This window comes from Loxodonta africana, chromosome 1 (assembly GCF_030014295.1).
Source record: "Loxodonta africana isolate mLoxAfr1 chromosome 1, mLoxAfr1.hap2, whole genome shotgun sequence".
NCBI lineage: Eukaryota > Metazoa > Chordata > Mammalia > Proboscidea > Elephantidae > Loxodonta > Loxodonta africana.
Genome location: NC_087342.1, coordinates 11,946,768 through 11,962,764, shown reverse-complemented (window position 1 = coordinate 11,962,764; position 15,997 = coordinate 11,946,768). Strand labels below are relative to the sequence as shown.

General features: G+C 41.2%; 1 protein-coding gene across 7 annotated transcripts in view; it reads left to right on the top strand.

Annotated features, from left to right (window-relative positions):
- Positions 1-12,435, top strand: part of POLQ (DNA polymerase theta) — a 115,633-nt gene extending 103,198 nt beyond the window's left edge. For 3 of the 7 annotated variants that reach the window (XM_064286700.1, XM_064286823.1, XM_064286885.1), the window contains 3 exons: positions 6,494-6,647; positions 10,454-10,569; positions 11,034-12,403. In XM_064286700.1, coding sequence (XP_064142770.1) covers positions 6,494-6,647; positions 10,454-10,569; positions 11,034-11,147 — 384 coding nt within the window. In that variant the 3' untranslated portion in view covers positions 11,148-12,403. Of the gene's footprint in view, positions 1-6,493; positions 6,648-10,453; positions 10,570-11,033 lie in introns of all 7 variants that reach the window. The other 4 variants (XM_064287082.1, XM_064286733.1, XM_064286774.1 and 1 more) reach the window with 4 other exon arrangements.
- Positions 12,436-15,997: the final 3,562 nt, after the last annotated feature.

Here is a 15,997-nt window from a genome sequence, read left to right as displayed (position 1 = left end):
TGTCTTAGTTTATGGAGCTTTGTCAGAATTCTTGATATATGGTACAGTAAGTGTTCTGTGTTTTCTTTTTCTTTTTTAAAGAATATTTGGCTATTCTTTGTTCTTTGCATTTCCATATAAATTACAGAATCAGTCTGTCAATTTCCACACAAACATAAAATCCTGCTTGGAGTTTTGATTCTAGGTGTCTCAGTTACCTAGTGGTATTGTAACAAAAAATACCACAAATGGGTATCTTTAAAGAACAGAAATTTGTTTTCTCACAGTTCGGGAGGTAGAAAGTTCAAATCCATGATGTAGCTCTAGAGGGAGGTTTTTCTTTGTCGATTTCAGCTCCTAGTAGCCAGCGTCCTTGGAGTTCTAGGGCTTAGAGATGTATCTACTGTGTGTGTCTGTCTCTATATGGTCTGTTCACCCTACGTGTCTCTGTATTTTGCTCTTTTATAACTCAGAAATAATTAGGTTTAGGACCCACCCTACTCTGGTATGATTTCATCAACATAGCAAAAAGAACTGTCTTTCCAAACAGGATCACATTCACAGGTACAGGGGCTGGAACTTAAATGTGCATTTTGGGAGGGATATAATTCAATCTACAATACTAGGAATTTGAAAAGTTTTGATGCTACTATAAATAGGATTTTTTTTTTTTATATTTTCTGTTTGCTGCTGGTACATAGAAATACAATTGCTTTTATTGTTATTCTTTTGTCTAGAAACCTTGCAAAAATCACTTACCAATAATTTATCTGTAGAAGCTTTTGGATAGACTCTCTAGACAGTTGTAATCTGAAAAAATACAGTTTTATAATAGCCCTTTCAAACCTTATTCCTTTTTTTCCTTTTCCTTGACTCCTGGCTGAGACCGCTAGTACGATGTGGACTAGAAGTAGTGATAGTGAGCATCGTTGCGGCCTCTCAGGTCTCAGAGGGAAAGTTTTAAACATTTTACCAATAAGTAGAACTTTGCTTTAGGTTTTTAATAGATCTTGTATCAGACTGGAGTCCTTGGGTGGCACACACAGTTAAGCACTCCACTACTAAAGGCTGGCTGTTCAAATTCACCCGGAGGCACCTCGGAAGAAAGGCATGGTGACCTGCTTCCGAAAGATCGTAGCCACTGAAACCCTGTGAGGTGCAGTTATACTCCGGCACGTGGGGTCATCGTGAGTAGGAATTGACTTGATAGTCACTGGTTTGGTTTTAGGACTTTTTTTTTTTTTAAGGTTGCTGATTTAAAACAATGGAAGTGATGTGGTAGTCTCAAGATCTACTAGAATGGCAGTTCTGCAGTTGTTTGATATTGTTTGATACACAATTACGTTAGTTTGTTAATTATGTTGTTTTAATATTCTTTACCCTTACTTTATTTTATTTGGCTATTTCTGTCACCTGTTGAGAGAAGTGTTTTAAAAAGTCTCTTACTGTGGTGGTCAGTTTGTTCCTCCTCACAATTGTATCAAATTTTGGTTGTTGTGCTTTGAGGCTGAGTTATTATGGGTATACAATTTTTTTGTTGTGGTAAATGTGTATGTAACAAAACATTTGCCATTTCCCCATTTTTTACTTGTCTAATTCTGTGACAGTAATTATATTTATCATGTTGTTCAACCATTATCACTCTTTGTTTGCAAAAATTTCCATCATCCTTAACAGAAGCACAGGGTCCCTTGAGCAGTGCGCCCCCTTTCATGGGTATAAACCAAAACCAACCAAACCCATTGCTATCGAGTCAATTCCAACTGATAGCAACCCTACAGGACAGAGTAGAACTGCTCCATAGGGTTTCCAAGGAGCAGCTGGTGGATTTGAACTGCCAGTCTTTTGGTTGGCAGCTGAGCTCTTAACCACTGTGCCACCTGGGCTCCTTCATGGGTATACAAATTTATAACTGTTACATCTTTTGACCTTTTATCATTAAGAAGCAGCTCCTTCTGTATGTCCAATAATGCCTTTTAAAATATACTTTGTTATTAATTTGTGTTTATGTGGTGTATCTCTTTACATCATTTTACTTTCTACGACTTTATATGTGGTATATGTAAGCTGCAAACAGTTGGGTTTGTTTTCCCTTCAGTCTGAAAATCTTCTGTCTTTCATTTAGTCTGTTCACACATGAGGTTATTACTGATATGTTTGCGTTTATGTCTACCTCCTTACTATTTGCCTCTTATTTCTCTCACCATCTCTGTATTACCCTCTTTTTCCCAGCGGGTGCCTTAGATACCATCTTCATTTCTCATCATTCCTTTCTGTATTCCTGACCTTCCGTCTAGTAGTGTTTTCCTTCTCTCTGAAGTGCACCCTTGAGATTTTCTGCGTTGCAGTGCTGCTGCCGGTGATCACTATGCAGTTTTTTTTTTTTTTTCCCCTGAATATGTTTGTTTTACCTTTTTTCTTCAAGGTTATTTATTCTAGAATTCTAGGTTACCAGTTATTTTCCTTCAGCATTTTTGAAGACCTTAGTCCATTGACCTCTGGTTTATATTATTTCAATTGAGAAGTCAGCTATTAGCCTAATTCAAGATTCAGCACACTTCTTTGTAAGAGGCCAGGAGCTAAATAATCTCTGCTCGTTGGCTATTGGGTCATTGTCACAACTAGTCCGCTCTGCTGATGTACGAAAGCAGCCACAGAAATAAGTGCACGTGGGAGTGCGGTTGTTTGCCAATAAAACTTTATTTATAGAAACCGGACGCCGGCAGGGTTTGGCCTGCAGGCTGTAGTTTGCTGACCTCGGGTCTAATTGTTGCTCTTTTGCCCTTTCGCCCTTTTTCTCTAGTTGCTTTCAATATAGTATTTTCCTTTCTGTCTGGTTTCCACAGATTTTCTGTGCGCCTAGGTGTGTGTATGTTTAATTGGTCTTTTTGTTAAATTGTGCTTTAGGTGAAAGTTTACAGCTCAAGTTAATTTCTCATACAAAAATTTATACACATACTATGATGGGACATTAGTCGAAATCCCTATAATGTGACAGCCCACTCCCACTTTCCAGTCCGGGTTTCCATGTCCATTCAGTCAGCTCCTGTCCCTTTCTGCCTCCTCATCCAGCCTCTGGACAAGAGCTGCCCATTTAGTCTTGTGTGTCAGCATGAACTAAAAACACACTCTTCACAAGTATTATTTTATGTTTTATAGTCCAGTCGAATCTTTGTCTGAAGAGTAGGCTTTGGGAATGGTTTAAGGTCTGGGTTAGTGGAGTCTGGGTTTCCTGGTTCTTTGTTTTGGTCGCTTGCTGGAGCCATCATTGTCTACCTCTTTATGTGATTTGGTATTGACTGTCGTCTCTGAGCCATCAATAAGTTATTATATTTATTTATTATATGTTTGCTTACTGTGTCCTAGATTCTTGTTTTGTTTTGATATGCCCATAAGACTGGTCGTGTGAGCTACTTTGATTATTTGCATCTTTGAACCTCTCACATCTCACCAGGTGGTTAGAGCTGCTACTAGATGTGTGAGCCCAGGAGTCCATTTACTTTTCTTGTGTGGATTCAGCTCAGGTGTCCAGGTCGTTGGTCACTGAGTGTGTGGTGCAGGGTCTCTCCTACTGTCCTAGACGGGCAGGGCTATTTAGGGGTGATTGGAACAGGCACACGTACCTGGTTGCAGAAGGGGGTTATGTGCTGAGCAAGGTAGTGGGCTGATGGCTGTCCCTGAGTGTCTGGGTGGAAGGCATGTCCCTGTTCCCTAGAGTGAGTAGGTGGGTGGGTTTTGCATCTGGACTCTGAGCACCCAGTGCTGTTGGCTGTAAGGACTGGGAGGCACCACTTATTCTCAGACCCTGTAATGGGTGGCTGGGTGGAGTAGGTGGAACCGCCAGTCCTCAGGTCCCTGATGTGAGTAGATAAGGATTCTGTTTAATGGGCAGGGCAGTGTCAAGTGTCATGAATCTGCCACTCCCCCTTAGCTGGTGCAGTTGAAAATAGGCTTCAGGTATATAGCCTGTTGTACTGTGCTAATGCAGGCCTATGCTGTTGAAATGCGCTCACACAAGTCTAGGCAGGGGTGAAAGGCATTCGAAGTCCATGGACCCCTTATGCCTGTGCCTAGGCAAAGGGGCTGTGCCTGCCCTGAGGTTCCAGCTTAGAGGAACTGGCTGATTATTTTTAACTTTTTGTTATGTATTTGTTAATTTGTTTCCTCTCAAAGTCAGGAGAATGGCTCAGGATGTGCAGTGGCTCCCAGTCCTGGCCAAGGGGCCATGGCAATCACTGAAGCCAGACCAGGATGTGAGCAGAGTGGGGAGGTGGCGGGTGAAGGGGAGAGAGAGATTCCCAGAGGAGGGAAAGGTTATTTTGTTCCTGCGCAGTAGGTTAGACTCTTGCACCTAATTTTTGCAGCTGTAGCACTGCCTCCCCCTGGCACCAGAGGCTTGTGTGGACTCTCTGCTGCCTGGTTTCTTCTGATATGGTAAAACCCATCCTGAGCGCTACTGCTTGCCTCAGCCCGTGTGTGCCAGCCATTCCATCCTGCAGAGTGCGAGCTTGCTCAGGTCTGGCACTTCTTCGCTGCTTCTGAACTGTCTCCCCCTCCCCCTGCCACTCAGTCCAACTCCTCAACTTTGTCTTTGATGTTCAGGGCTCCTAGACTGTCACATAGGATCAATTCATTTGTTTTTTTTTTCAGGTCTTTGTTATAAGAGGGACCACAGGAAGCGTCTGACTGTTCTGCCATCTTGGCCCCATCTCTTAATTAGTTTTTCTTGGGGGTATTAAGACTTCTTGAATCTCTACTTGATATCTTTTGTCAATTTGGGAAAATTCGTACATATTAAAAAAAAAAATTATTGCTTTCTCTTTTTGGGACTCAGGCTATAAATTTACTAAACTTGTTTTTTCATATCCCTTATGTTTTATATTCTCTAGTCTGTATTTTCCATGTTATTATGCTTTATTCTGAGTATTCTAAGTTACCTTCTAGTTTGCTGATTTACTCTTTACTTTGCTGTTAAAACTAACCACTAGGCTTTTAAATTTGGCTATTTTTATTTTTCAGTTCTAGAGTTTCCATTTTGCTATTTTATGGTATTTGATTCCCTGCTGAAATACTCAATTTTGTCTTTTTTTTTTCCTTAATATATTAAGCATAATTATTTTATAGTCTAATAAGATTGATTATAGCCCGGAGCCTGATAAATCTTGCATTTTATATCCCTGTAGTTTGTTCTAACTTTTGTTTTTCTTAGCTTTCTCCAAAGACAGTTATATTGTCTCAACTCCTTGTTGTCCTGGTTATTTTTATTGAGTGTCAAACATTGAATATGAAAGATTGTGGAAATAATCTGAAGCCTATATGATGATGTTACTTTTATTCAGAGAAGATTTACATTTAAATGCTTTTGGCAAGAGACTAGAATGACCAACAAATAGGATCACTTTGATCCAACTTCAGGAATAGAAATGATTTGAAGCAAGGCTATTAGGATGAATCTAATGTCCGGTTTTATCTTTTTTCCTAGGGTATTGATTTTTGGGCCACAACCTGATAGTTTAATAGGCCTCCCTCTACTTTTTGGCCCCTGAACCCAAATATTTGTTCCCCAAGCCTCTCAAGACTATCAGAGACTCTGCTCAGCTTCTTTGCCTCTCAGCTGCCTCTTCAGGAATCTGTTGATTCCCTTTGAGATGAGAGAAATGGCAGCCTCAGTGTCAGGATCACCTCCTGTGGCTTCCTTTTTCTCCTCTCCTACTTCTCCTAGATGTCTAGGTTCTACAATTCTTCACTTCCTTTTAGCTGTCTAATTCATTCAAAGAGGTATTTTTATATACTGTCCAGCTTTTCCACTTGTTGTCAGCGGAGGGTTGGTCCTAATGGCCTAATCTTCCATTACCAGAAAACAACATAATCTCTGTATAGACGAAAACGTCCTGATAACCAATGGCCTTTGCTTCATGGGACACAAAGCGAAGACGGGGACACAAAGTAAAGACTGCCCAACCTTTCTTAATTTGGAGGAAAATCAAAAAATATCAATATCATGAGAGTGAAGTTTCTATTTTTGCTTGCTTCTGTCACAGTCAAAACAACCCCGGAATTTCAGTGACATATGATAAGAAGCTTTATTTCTTGCTCATTTTACCGTTTGACTCTGGGTTCACTGTGGCTCTCTTACATATTATCTTTATTATGGATTTCAGAATCAAGGAAGAGCCCCCGTCTGGGATCCCTTCTTTTGCGGCAATGTTGGATAGCTCTGAAAATTTCTTAGATGTGCTGTATGTCAGTTTTACTCACATTTCATTGGCCAAAACAAGTCAAGGCCATCCTTTCACAAGGAACAACATTTCAGATCACATGGCAATGGGTGAGGCTATGAGATTCCACAGAGAAAGGCAGCAAGTAGTAGGAACAATAATACAGTCCATACACAAAGGAATACAGTTAGTAGAACTCTGAAATTCAGTCACTCTTTAAAAACAGTGACAGCTGTTTAAAGTGACAACAGTGAGTCGTGTCCCTCATGGAATACCTTTGCTATTGTTTATCATAGGCTGAGCGTCAGGCTATCAACACAACAGTCCAAGGATCAGCGGCTGATATTGTCAAAACAGCCACCGTTAACATTCAGAAGCAACTGGAGACCTTCCACTTAACCTTCAAATCCCACGGTCATCGGGAAGGAATGCTCCGAAGTGACAGAAGAGGTTTGTTCATAAATGAGGCCCCCACTCTAACATGGTGAAACTAATTGTATCGGAAAAGAAAAGAGGAAGTATATTTTTAAATTGAGTACTACCTTATTAAACATGGGATGTGTTCAGTTTATTAGATCTTCTTTTCTTCTATAAACCTTCATAGCTCTATTTTTGTCTCCTTTATTTGATTTATTTTTAGGTACCTTAGATTTTATTGCTACTCATGTGGATGGGATTTTTATTACGTTTTCTTATTATTACTAGACTATTATTGGTGAATATAAATGTTGAATTTGTGTATTGATCTTGCCTCTAGCAACACTGTTGAACTCAATAGTTCTAATAGATTGTGAGTAGTTTCTAGGATTTTCTGTGTTCAAAATCTTTGTCTGCAAATAAGAACAATTTTATTTCTTTCTTTCCAATGTTTATTTAATGTTTTCTTGCATTGGCAAGAGACTCCAGTAAATATTGAATAGAAGCAATGTTCGCAGGCATCCTTGTATTATTCCTGACTTTATGCAGAATCCTTGTGATATTTCCCGGTAAAAAGTGTTTGTCCAGGTTAAGCAAGCTCCCCTAGTTGGCTAACATTTTTTTGTCATGAATCAGTGTATAATTTTATCAAATGCTTTTTCTGTGTCTGCAGAGGTGACCTTTTGTTTTTCTCTGCTCATCAATTATGTGTTGAATTAAATTCATACATTTTCTATTAAGTACACTTCACATTTTTGGGATAAATTCGGCTCGATCACATTTTTTTTCTTTTTAAAAAGTGTATCTGATTGAACTAAGAATCACACTCCTCACATGTATTATTTTTTGTTTTATCATCCTATCTAATCTTTGTCTGAAGAGTAGGCTTCAAGAATGGTGTCAGTTCTTGGTTAACAGAGCACCTGAGGGCCGTAGTTTCGGGGGTTCCTCCAGTCTCTGTCAGACCATTGAGTCTGCTTTTTTTACATGAATTTGAGTTCTGCCCCACAGCTTTCTCCTGCTCCGTCTGGGACTCTCTGTTGTGTCCCCTGTCATTGTCATTGTCATTGTCATTGGTGGTATCTGGGCACCATCTAGTTCTTCTGGTCTCAGACTGTAAGAGGAAGTATTTTATATTTTATTTCTCTAATGTAGCATTCTCAAAAGTTTTGGTTTCATGATGTCTTTACACTCTTTAAAATTATTAAGGGTCCCATGCTTAATAATAATGAGCTTCTGTTCATGTGAGTTATATCTACTAATATTAAATATATTAGAAATTAAAACCTAGAGAACTTAGCTATTTATTATAATAAATCCATCGTATGTTAACATGAATAACACATTTTTACGAAAACAATTTTTCCAAAACAAAAGAAAGTTAGTAGTAAGAGTGGCTTTGTTTTTCATTTTTGCGAATTTCTTTAATGGCTGGCTTAAGAGAAGACAGCCGAATTCTTTTATGTTTCTTCATTCATTTTCTTATGATATTATACACCCTATACCTTCTGGAAAACCCTTCGTACAATCTAGGGTGATAACTGTCTCATTTGCTGGGGACTGGGAAATTTCTCAGGATGTGGGAATTTTAGTGCTAAACTTGACACTGTTGGTCACGCTAGTGTACACTTCCAAGAGAATGAGAGTAAAACGGGAAAATAACCACTTAGTGTTATTATGAGACTGGTTTTGACCTTGCAGATGAAGGGGTCTCAGGGACTGTCTATGGTCCTCAGACTACACTTTAAGAAACATGTTGATTTTTCTATCCGTGATCCAGTGTTCTCTGAAGTTAGGGAATATAGTCTGAGTTGACCTCCTTGTCACATACGTTTTTTTGCCCATATTGCCTCTTTTTTCTGTTATTACTTTCAAAATTCTTCTTCCTACATTCTCTCCTTATTGCTTGGATAGATCATTTCTTCTCCTAACAAGTGCACAGACATTTCCCTTCTTCCCTGCCCGTCAACTGCCCAAACTTCCTCTTTAAATACTATTTCACTGTCACTGAGATTGTTGTCAAACCCTGGCTGCAGCCATGTTTAAAGTTTTCCAGGGAAGAGCTAAGAAGGTTTGAGGCATAAAGGGGAAGAATAAACTGCTGAAGACGGGGCAGAAGAGGTAGATTTTGAGGTTTGCTATTTCCAGAAGAGCTATATGTGCAGTTTAGAGAATAATACAGCTAGTTACGTAGATATAAAGATGTCCACTCATACACAAAAGTGCGTAGATTCAAAAGCCTGTTTGTCCGCCAAACAGGGATCGTTAATTATATTCTCTTCAATCCTGAAAAAAAGTATTAGAAGCCACTTGTTCAACATTTTGTGTGTGGGGTTATATATGGGCTTATTCACACGTATACTTATATAATTATATCTAGAAAGAGAGTATGTATGATCAAACTTATTTGGGGAATAACACCTTGCTGTGTATTTTGGGGGATTTAGAAGTAAAAACTATCAACCAATGTTTAAATTTAAAATCTACTAAGGGAAAATAAGATACCTGACTGTGAAATATTTACATAAATCTTCAGAGCAGAGTGATGCAGTGTCAAAATGAGGACATAGATAGTAGGTAACAACCTTAAGAGTGAGTTGAAGGCAATGTGGATAGGTCATTGAGGATGACTCCTTGGTCCATGCTGGGTTACAGGTAGGCGGTAGGTCGGTGGGGCTAAAAAGAGCTGAGCCTCAGGAAACAGACCACACAAGGAACAGGAGTGTCAAGGCATTCTGGCCCAGAAGCTAGGTCTCCAAGGGAATCAATAGGCCAAAGGTGTGATAATCAGCAGAAAAGCTAGATAGTCAATGAGGTGAGCTAAGTGGGACCCAATGGGGCAGATTTCAGCCAAACTGGTAAATGGACATACAACCTTTGCAGCCCTGTATGGACACAGCTTGCCCCGGCCTCAGCTGTCTTTGTTCTCTTACCTTGTGAGAGCCAGCCAGCCACCTCTGAGCAAACTTGGGCTTCATGCAGTGACAGTGAAAAGAATTCTCTCTGAGGGAAGCACCAGATATTACAAGAGATAGTACCTGTACTGGGTCTGAAGGATAAGTAGGAAAATTAGATGGCAGATGGGGGCAGACAAGGGAAGGCAGTCACTCAAAAGACATTCATGTTGAACTTTATCTTAGTGCTCAGAGGACCATGATCTGTCCCATGAGGCCCAGCTAGTTAGGAAACAGAAATTAAGAGCATTATAGTGATTCTGTTGAGGAACTACTGAAAGGCATGGATCATTTCCAAAGAAAGTGTATACGCATAAAAAAAAAAAAAACTAGACTCTTACATATAACTTCAAGGGATTCGCTCTTCGGCGTCCGTATCTCGGACCCTAGGTTTAGAATTGTCTAGAGTGAATGGCCCAGCTGGGGAAGCACCAGTTCTACCAAAGTGACACATCTGTCTGTAAAACAACAGCAAGTGTCCCCCGTGTAAAACATGCCCAATGACAGTGCCAGCTCACTTTCCTGGACCCAGAATCAGGCCCCACCCTACAGTGGGGCTATCACTCAGAAACAGGGGCAGGGGGACTGCGTCACGGGAGAAGATGGGGCGTTGATGGGTTTTGAGAAATAAGTGAGGCTGGAGGTTGGAGCAGAATTTTTTTTATACTCCTTTTACTGACTCCTTTCAGGGAGGAAGTTGATGGGGATTTGAGTTTACCTGATGGGTGGGCTAGGTGGCAGCCAATTAGTAGTTATTTTGTGTTATTGTTATTATGCATTTTAATCTCTTAATTAAAATGTCCCAGAGTTTCTCAGAATTTCTAAAAACTTCTCCCGTGGCACAGTGGCACGCTGATCAGCTTTGGTGCTTTTTCTGTGGGGCAGGCTTGTTACCAAGGGGAAGACTGCCGGGGATGTTCTGCCCAGTCCGAGGAGGCTTCTTCATCCTTCAGCTCCATGATGAACTCTTATATGAAGTGGCCGAAGAGGACGTTGTTCAGGTATTTCTGCTGTGTGTGTCCATTCCGTAGGCAGCTAAGACACTGTAAGTCAGACAAACAGCTTTTTATCCTGCGCATGAGGCTACTAGAACCCTCCCCTACCCCCAGGATGGCCGTATGAATATTGAGTCTTTACAGTTGGAGAGGAGCTAAGTAGTGCTCAGTTCCATGCTCATTCTTAAACTAAAGAAATCCCTGATGCCAGAGATGCTTTTGCTTGGGAGAAATCAGATGGGAATTTGGAACCTTGACCTAAGTTTCAGAGCTCCGAGCATTCTAGCTAAAACTGTAAGACATGCCTGCCCGTCAATAAAGGCCAGAGTTTAAGATGCCTGGTTCTCTTCCGGTTTTAAGCACCATTAGGTGCTCCTGTTGGGGTTATCACCTTCCTAGTGGGTGGGCTGGGGAGCGTTCTTCTTTGTTTGGACAGAGAGTTTGTTAACCATATTGTTATTATTTTGTAGGTAGCTCAGATTGTCAAGTCTGAAATGGAAAATGCCATAAAACTTTCTGTGAAACTGAAAGTTAAAGTGAAAATAGGTGCCAGCTGGGGAGCACTGAAGGACTTCGATGTGTAATCATGCCCTTGAATAAGGCTTCCTGGGGAAGCTGGTAGGTAGTCAAATGGCAAGAATAGAGATTGCCCTTTAACGTACTTCGTGAAAACAGGAACCACCAAGGCTTGATGGATTTACTACGTTAATAAGTGATAATTTCAAAATATGTATCAGGGTCCACTCTCTGTAGTGTAAAAACGCTTCTTTTTTGGAGGTGAAATACCAAATTTAATAGTTATACTCACTCTGAAAGAGTATCTATGAAATTGCCTTTTATAGTTCACTGTGGCTTTAAACAGATTCCGAACACATACTTGAAATATGCACTTATCATTTTGGGTCCTCATCTGTCTGAGTTGAGCATGAAGAAAATGAAGCTGCTAGCCCAGGGGCATTTTTCAGGCCCTCATCTACCTCTTGACCAGGATTCAGACACCTGAAGTGTAGACCTCAACAGGACCCATAGACAGTAAGGGTTTGACTTCACTAATGCCACTAGGGCCGGCTAGTGTGGTCCTTCTCCAATGTCAGTTTAAGACTACCAAAGTAGTGTTTTTAAATAGCATTGGCTAATAAATTGTAAATTCTATGAAATGGTAAGATTTGGTGTGAACGGAGTCTCCGAATGAGTGTTCATGAAACGCTGTTGCTGCTGCTGCTTTTTCCCTCCCCAGTTCGCACAGTGAATGTCTTTGGAACACTTAATGCATTATATAAAATAAGCTCCACCTCTTCAAGAGGTGTCCTGTTCTGTGAGATCAGGTGATTTGACTGCAGTTTAATGTAATACTGCCAGAGAAAGAAAGCGCCCCTCACCAGTCCTTAGTGCGCCTCTGCTGTTTGTGGCCTGATGAGTATACCCACACTGAAAAAATTGTACTTGGTGATCTCGGTCAGAGGTGGGGAACTGACCTTTTTGCTGTTGAAATAAAATGAATTTCTGAGAAACTTTACATCAACAGTTCCATTTTTTTCTTTATTTTACTTGTATTTGGTCTAAGAGTATCAGAAACCTAAGCCCCCTGTTTACTTATTCTGCAGAGCATGTGGAAAGTATGTATTATATTCATAAACAGTTATCAGAAGAACTTTTTGTTTATTGATCAGAATAAAGAAGAGACTTTCTTTATCAATAAAGTGTAACACACTGTCAGTAGTTGAGTATTAGTGCACGAGACATGCAGCACATAGCTTTTTGTTCGGTTTCTTTTGGTGGGCAGAAGAATCATTTCCTGAGCTTTTCCCATATTCCCTTTTCTCGTGCTTCTCAGAGAGAAACGCTGTAGTGCTGTCATTATTCTGGGGGTTTGACATCCAGCACAAGAGAAAGCTCGTGTATTCTCCTGTGAGTGTTCTCCTAACCCGAGGCCAGCACACAGGCCGTCTCCACCTCACTCTGCAGCTGTGGCCCTGCGTGTGGAGCCACATGCATTTTCTCATCCTTTTTAACCTATCTATCAGCTGGAATTAAAACAAGCAGTCCTCATTTTGCATGCTTCAGATGTGCACGAATTCCAGTTACCCAGTTTATTTAAATAATGTTATTCTCCCAACAACACAATTCAAATTTCAGCTAGAGCCACTGTCACACAGCCTCCGTGGGTCCATGTCACCCCACCTACAGGCTCCCTCAGTGCCTTTTTTTTTTTCCCAGTTTCTTCTGCCTCTCCCTTTCCTTTTTCCCAGCCACCTAGCCCCATGTGCTGTCCCCGTCCCTTCTTGATGGGCTGTGCCACACCACTCAGCTAGAAAGACACCAGCATATGGCCTCCCTGGGTCCGCACCACCCCACCGACAAGCTCCCTCGGCACCTTTTTTTATTTTTTCAGTTTCTCCTCTCTCCCTTCCTTTTCTTTCTCTTGACCATCCAGCCAAGTGTGCCATCCCTGCCCCTTCTTCACAGGCTGTGCCACACCACTTGGGTAGAGAGCTACCAGCACACAGCCTCCATGGGTCTGTGCACCCCCATTAGAAGGCTCCTTCAGTGCAATTTTTTTTTTTCTGGTTTCTTCTTTCTCCCTTCCCTTCTCCCGCCCACCTAGCCCCATGTGCTATCCCCTGCCTTTTTTCACAGGCCAAGCCACACCACTCAGCTAGAGCCACCAGCACACAGCCTCCACGGTCCTGTGCTGCACCCACTGGCTCCTTCATTTTTTTCCGGGTTCTTCTCTCTCTCTCCCATCCTTCCTTTCCTTTCTCCTGCCCACCTAGCCCTGTGCACGATCCACACCTCTTCTTGACGGGCTGAGCCACCATTTTTCTTTTTTTGCTTCTGTTTCTCTCCTTTCTCTCACCCACTTATCTCCACACATCACATTCTCTCCCATCCCTCCTGCCCAAATGCACCGTGCACCAAGCGCCATGCCCCTAAGCATTACCAGTGCAGACTACTGGACCCTGCCCTGTGCTGCCCCTAACTGCATCCCATGGGCCCAAGTACAGTCTGCAAATGACCCATCCCCATACATCCCCCCACTAGACCTGCCCTGTTGCACCATAGTGGGGCGACTGGCCCTGCCCACCTGGACAAGGTCGTGAGAAGCACCCACAGATGAACAAGCAGCAAAGCGTGCCGTGCCTGCCTGCCTAGACATAACACAATTTTTCAAAAAAGGACAAATCTACAATCAATAAGCAAAGAAAGTAATTCCTGAATTTCCCGAAGACAGCAGACAGTATCAAAACATATTAAAAAAACAGGACAGGATGGCTCCAGAAAATGACCAAAGTAAAACACCAGGTGACCTTCCAGTAGAAGAAAAGGCACTGGAACTACCTGATAGGGAATTCAAAACTCTAATATTCAGGGCTTTCCAAGAGATGAAGGAAAATGCAGAGAAAAATAAGGGAAAAAAAGTACAAAACCCAGGAAAACAGAGAAAGCAGTTAAAGAATTCAGGAAAATAATGTTAGATGCTTTTGTGTCGGTTCTGACTCATAGCAACCCTATGCACAACAGAACAAAACATTGCCCGTCCTGCGCCATCCTCACAACCGTTGTTATGCCCGAGCCCATTGTTGCAGCCACAGGAACAAAATGCCAAGCAACTAGAAATCATACAAAAACAGCCATTAGAAATCCAAAAGATAAACAGGCTGTCAGAAATGGACAGTGCAATAGAAGGTTTTAGGAGCAAATTTAAAACAGTGGAAGACAGGATCAGCAAAATTGAAGACAAATCCTTGGATACCATTTTGTTTAAGGAAAAATCAGAGAAAACAATGAACAAACCCTGAGAAGGATGTGCGATACAATCAAAAGCAAAAATTTGCTTGTGATCAGAGTTCCAGAACAGGGGGGAAAACAAGCAAACACAGGATGTTTGAAGATTTGCTGACAGAAAACTTCCCATATTAGTATCATGAAAGATGAAAAGCTGACCATCCAAGAAGCTCGAAGAACCTCATATAGGATAGACCCCAAAAGAAAAACACCAAGACATATCATAATCACACTCACTAAAACCAAAGACAAAGAATTCTGAGAGCAGCTAGAGAAAAACAAAAAAGCGTATACAAAGGGGAAACAATAAGACTAAGCTCTGGTTACTTGGCAGAAATCATGCAGGCAAGAAGGCAATGGGATAACATATATAAAACTTTGAAAGAAAAATATTACCAACCAAGAATAATATATCCTGCAAAGCTCTCGTTCAAATATGATAGTGAAATTAGGACATTTCCAGATAAACAGAAATTAAGGGAATACATAAACACCAAAACAAACTTACAATAATTATTAAAGGGAGTCCTTTGGTTAGAGAACCAACGACATCAGACAACAACCTGAATCTAGGACACAAGACACCATCAGCCAGATAACAACCTAGGCAGTGAACTCTCAAGGATAAAACACAACTAAAATATTTACAACAGGGAACCAGAAACGTGATGGTGAATATTAGTTTGAGAAGGAAGGCAAAGTAGTCCTTTTCTCTATCTGGAACTCTGGGAAGAATGCAGCAGAAGAATGAAAATAGAGGTTAAGTGGAGAGTGGACCTAGGTTATTCTCCTGAGTCACTTTCAGCTCCTATGTGGCATGGAAGCACTTGCTGATGAAGGTCAAAGACTACAGCCTTCAGTTTGGATTACACCTCAACATAAAACAAAAATCCTCACAACTGGACCAATAGCCAACATCATGATAGAGAAAATATTTGTCAAGGATTTCATTTTACTTGGATCCACAATCAACGCCCATGGAAACAGCAGTCAAGAAATCAAATGATGCATTGGGTAAATCTGCTTCAAAAGACCTCTTTAAAGTGTTAAAAAGCAAAGATGTCACTTTGAGGACTTTGGTGCACCTGACCCAAGCCATAGTGTTTTCAGTTGCCTCATGGGCATGTGAAAGCTGGACAATGAATAAGAAAGACTGAAGAAAAATTGATGCATTTGAATTATGGTGTTGGCGAAGACTATTGAATATACTGAATATCCATAGACTGCCAGAAGTATGAACCAATCTGTCTTGGAAGAAGTACAACCAGAATGTTCCTTAGAAGCGAGGATAGCAAGACTTCATCTCACGTACTTTGGACATGTTATCAGGATAGACCAGTCCTTGGAGAATGATATCGTGCTTAGTAAAGAGGAGGGTTATCGAAAAAGAGGAAGACCCTCAATGAAATGGATTGACCCAGTGGCTGCAACAGTGAGCTCAAACAAAGCAACGATTGTGAGGATGGTGTGGGACCAGGTAGTATTTCATTCTGTTGTACACACAGTCACAATGAGTCGGAACCGACTCAAGGACACCTAACACCGTGTGGCATGGAAGGTATGTATCCAGAAGCTCCCCCAGCCCTGTAGGAAATGTAGATGTAGTAAGTAGCTAAGAGCCAGTGGGTTTACCGTAGGGCCACTGAGG